Genomic DNA, 4,626 nt, shown 5'->3' with positions numbered 1-4,626 from the left:
TTCAGTAAAATAAAAGATTGTTAAATCAAATTAACATTACTTGTATCAAATAAATATATCTTTATATTTAATAAATATTTAATTGGCAGTATTCAACTAAATATTTATTAAAATTGAGTATATTTTTTTTCAGTGCAGAATTATTAATATATCGACATTTTCAGGAATTGTTTATTATCATTTTGCTTCCTGTAAGCATAAATTCCCTTAAAATTCTAATTTTGGGCTTATATTCTTATAATATATTATTAAAAAAAAAGATTAAATGTTATTCATGTACATACAAATCTCTCTCTCTCTCTCTCTCTCTCTCTCTCTCTCTCTGTCTCTCTCTTTCTTCCCCCCCCCCCCTCTCTGAAGAAAACATAATCAAATATGTATAATTATACAAGTAATTATATGATTATGTATAATATATGGAAAAACTCCAAAGAGAATAGATGTCCTATGCATATACTATATGGGATACCTACGCGCGCAGCAAAAGCAAGTTAATAAAGAACATCAAAATTGAGTCAGTATGAGTCATTAATATAACTTCAATGACACAAACTATGATACATATATAATATTTTATATATAATTTTTTTCATTATGTTATGAAAACTTGAACCATATTTCTAAATTGTTTTGTTCAAAGTCTTACAGAATCTATAGTACTAAACTTTCGATAATATGATGATAAATAAAGTTCGAAGTTTTTTGCGTACATTTAGAATCCTACATCAACTGTACATTGAATCTTTCCATGAGTATATGCAATAAGATATACTTTTCCTTTACTGTTAATTAAATAATTAGTAAATTACATTTCATTCTACTTTATTAATTCTGAATTATGATCTTCTTATAAGAATTGATTTGAATTGAATTATGTGTTATGTTTAAAACATCCTCACATTCAATTATATGGATGTATACGACTTACAATTTCAAATTTTTGTTTTTGTATTGTGTAGAAGCAACGCTTTTTTTCAGGTAATCTTTTGTAGTATATTTAAATTTTCTTCCGAATAATACCTGTGTGATAATGTGATACACAGTTAAGAAATATGCAAGGTGATATATTTTATAGAATAAATCAACATATTTTGAAAGTAAGATTTCATAAATAAAATATTATAGATGATTATGTAAAAATTGAGATTGTCGTAACAAATGTATTGTATATACTATACAATTTTTTATTACTTTTCTCATTCTTATTATTATAATTTCAATATTTAAAAACTATTAATTCTTATTTTTATGGAAATTATATATTTGTCCTTTTTTTGTAGTATAAGAAACATAACTGCACATAATCGAATATAGCAGAACATAATTGATACAGTTACATCACAGTCATTCTGAGTTTATCTATGACACGTGATATTCTCTTTCCACCACTAGTATTATAAATTCGCGACAAACAATTATTGATCGGACTTGTCACCCTTTGAAAACAGTCATAATATCGTTGTTCGTCAAATTTTTTCGAAGGTTTGCTCACGCTCTACTTCACATTCAACTCTGCACAATGCAACATTCGCAACAGCACATTGCTTTTATAAAGTGATTATACTGAACATAGATTAGTAGGAAACGTTGAAGTGAATAAGCATGACAATTGCAGCTTACAACTGGGCATATTAAAATAATTTTCTCCTAAATTATGAAAACTATGTAGTAACATTTACTAATTTATTTTATAACAAAAGAACATTTCGTTATATAGCTATGTTTCAGTATTATGTATAACATACACATGGAAAGCAATATGTATAAAGTTTGTTTAAAGAAATATTGCAGCATTTTTATAATATACTAACATTATAAACTTTACATATATATATTTGTAAAATTTTTATATTATACATATGTATATCTTATATTATACATATGTATATTAGTAGTACATTATAACTTTTTCGTAATTATAATATATTAAAATTATTTTAAAAAAAGTTTTTAAAATTACAAAATTAAAATTTAAAAAATTTATTTATTTCTTTCGCAAGAAAGCTAGCAATGAATTTGTATTTTCTATAATTAGAACAGTTGTAAATTGTAATTTATAATAAATAATATTAATAATTTTATGATTATATTTTATGCTGTACATCCTTATAACTTAATTTGATTCCCATTGTTTAATGCACATTTGAAGCAATCATTTCGCAAGCATATTGTACTGTATTGTACTGTAACATAATTGATCATTTAATTTAGAAACAAGTTTCATTTGTGTATCGATTAGAGAAAAGTTTTACCCTTTTTCTTTAGAACAAATCAATATAAGCGCAGATATCATGTTATTCAACTCCCTTTATTCTGAATGAATAAACAAGACAAACAGAATATTATAGATGGAGAACAAAAATAAAACTAACATAAACAGATAAGTTCTTACGTTCGCTATTTTAAATAAAAATACAGATAATTTGCAACAAAGTTATTTCAATACAGTAATAAAAAAGACGAACGAATTGCGTGACGATGTGACCCAGCAATCTATTACTCTCGCCGTCTATCTCGCAATGAATTCACTACTACTTCAATTTGCTTTTGCTATCATTGTAAATATCGATTACTTAAGAGACGTATGTGTTAAACGAAAGTATAGTTAGTACACCGCGCATGCGTTACTTTCTGACTATTACCCCGCGTGCGTTTCGAGTATTCATCCGCGCGATGATATTACTCAATCGTGTCTGTACGCTCGAGAAGCGAACATGAAGAAATTTTCACAGAATTCGCCGATCATATTTAATTACATAGAGAATATGGAATACAGCATACAGCCAATTCGTTGGCTGCTAAAGCCGATAAGTGTTTGGCCAGTTATGGATTCATCGATCACGGAGAAGATCTCATCAGTGATATTACTGATAGCATGCATTTTTTTAATCGTCAGCATATTGGTGCCTTGCGCATTGGCTATATTCTTAGACGAGACTAAAGATGTGAATATGAAGATACGTGATTTTGGACCACTCAGCAACTGGATGCTGGCGAGTTTCAAATATACCTCGTTGTTGGTACATGTCGGCGACATACGTCAATGTATCAAACATATCGAAACGGATTGGCGGGCCATAACAAAATTCGAAGAGCAGAAAGTGATGCTGAGGAATGCCAGAATCGGTCGTTTCATCGCAATATTCTCCGCAGTATTTATGCACAGCGGTGTATTCTCGTACAGTATTTTCCGAGGAATGACATTGGGTGAATCCGTTGTCAAAGGCAATAACGCATCAGAACGTTCGCTGCCTTTTGCTTTCTATAATAAGATTCTGGACACCACGACGAGTCCAATGTACGAGATAGTGTTTACAATACAGTGTTTATCCACGTTCGTTGTGAATTCTGTAACAGTAAGCGCTTGTTGTCTCACCTCCGTCTTCGTGCTGCACGCCTGCGGTCAGTTAAAAATTCTGATGTCTTTGCTGGATAGTCTGATCAACGAAAGAAACAAAAAGACAGACTTTTCGCAGCAAAAGTTCGCCATCATCGTTGAGCATCATTTAAGAGTACTCAGGTAAAAATGGTAAATTTTCTGTATATAATAGATGTCAAATATTTTTTTCTCGCCTTCATTTTAATTATGTGTTAAATATTGTGTGAATGAGATATTGATCTATCACTGAATAAATATACGCTGATATATTTAAGATAACATTAATCTATATATGTAAAAGAAAAGAAATAATTATTTGATATATAAATGCATGTATTATTATATGTGATATTATGAATATATATATATATATATATATATATATATATATATATTATTCTTAAATATATATTTCTAGCTTCGTATCTCATATAGAGAAAATTACGAATGTAGTTTGTCTTGTGGAAGTAGGAGGGTGCACGCTGCACATGTGTCTGTTGGGTTATTATTGTATACTGGTACGCGTATTGTGAAATTTGATTGCTGATCATTGCCTATTACTCGAACGAATTAGAGAATCTTTTTTAGGATTGGAATCAAAATGAAAAAGAAGGTATAGTGGCATATGGTATAATATTGATCTCGGTTACTTTCAACATCTTTATATTTTGTTACATCGGAGAGATTCTTTCAGAACAGGTAATGCCTGTTGAAAATATCAGTAATTTTTTATGCATAATTTGCGACCAATAAGAAATTAAATTATATATTAATAGTTAATTTCCTGTGTGAGTTTAATCAAAACGCGATATTGCCACGAGCGAATTGTTCGATTTAATCGTAATATAACAGTGTGGTCAAGTTGGTGAAATTGCTTACATGACAAATTGGTATCTGTTACCCGGAAATACAGCCCTCGATGTAGTTTTGATCATTTTAAGATCCAGCATTATAGTTAAAATCACTGCCGGAAAGATGATTGACCTTTCTCTTTCAACATTCGGTAATGTAAGTATACAAAATGTATTTTTCAAATTATAGACCTGTAACTTACAGAAATAGTATTTTAGATACGCGAATTTTATATATTATAGAGTGTCTGATAATTATTGAAACAACACTCGTGGGTAGGTAGAGCTAAACTAAATCGTCCGATAGTAAGTTTGATTCAGTTTAATCAATCTACATTTCAACATATCTATCCATAAGCATTGTATCAATAATTATCAGATATTCTATGTATATAT

The 4,626-nt window shown here is 29.2% G+C and overlaps 1 protein-coding gene across 1 annotated transcript; it reads left to right on the top strand.

Moving 5' to 3' along the window:
* Window positions 1-2,714: 2,714 nt before the first annotated feature.
* On the top strand, window positions 2,715-3,524 carry LOC108689897. Its single transcript, XM_018196850.1, has one exon. The coding sequence runs from the start codon at window positions 2,715-2,717 to the stop codon at window positions 3,522-3,524; it is 810 nt and encodes a 269-aa protein (XP_018052339.1).
* Window positions 3,525-4,626: the final 1,102 nt, after the last annotated feature.

Source organism: Atta colombica, unplaced genomic scaffold (assembly GCF_001594045.1).
Source record: "Atta colombica isolate Treedump-2 unplaced genomic scaffold, Acol1.0 scaffold281, whole genome shotgun sequence".
NCBI lineage: Eukaryota > Metazoa > Arthropoda > Insecta > Hymenoptera > Formicidae > Atta > Atta colombica.
The sequence above is the reverse complement of the archived record's forward strand: the minus strand, read 5'-3'. Positions and strand labels throughout refer to the sequence as shown.

What these genes read in the sequence shown, in the direction of transcription:
- LOC108689897 (XM_018196850.1), top strand. Translation starts at nt 2,715, where the DNA reads ATGAAGAAATTTTCACAGAATTCGCCGATCATATTTAATTACATAGAG.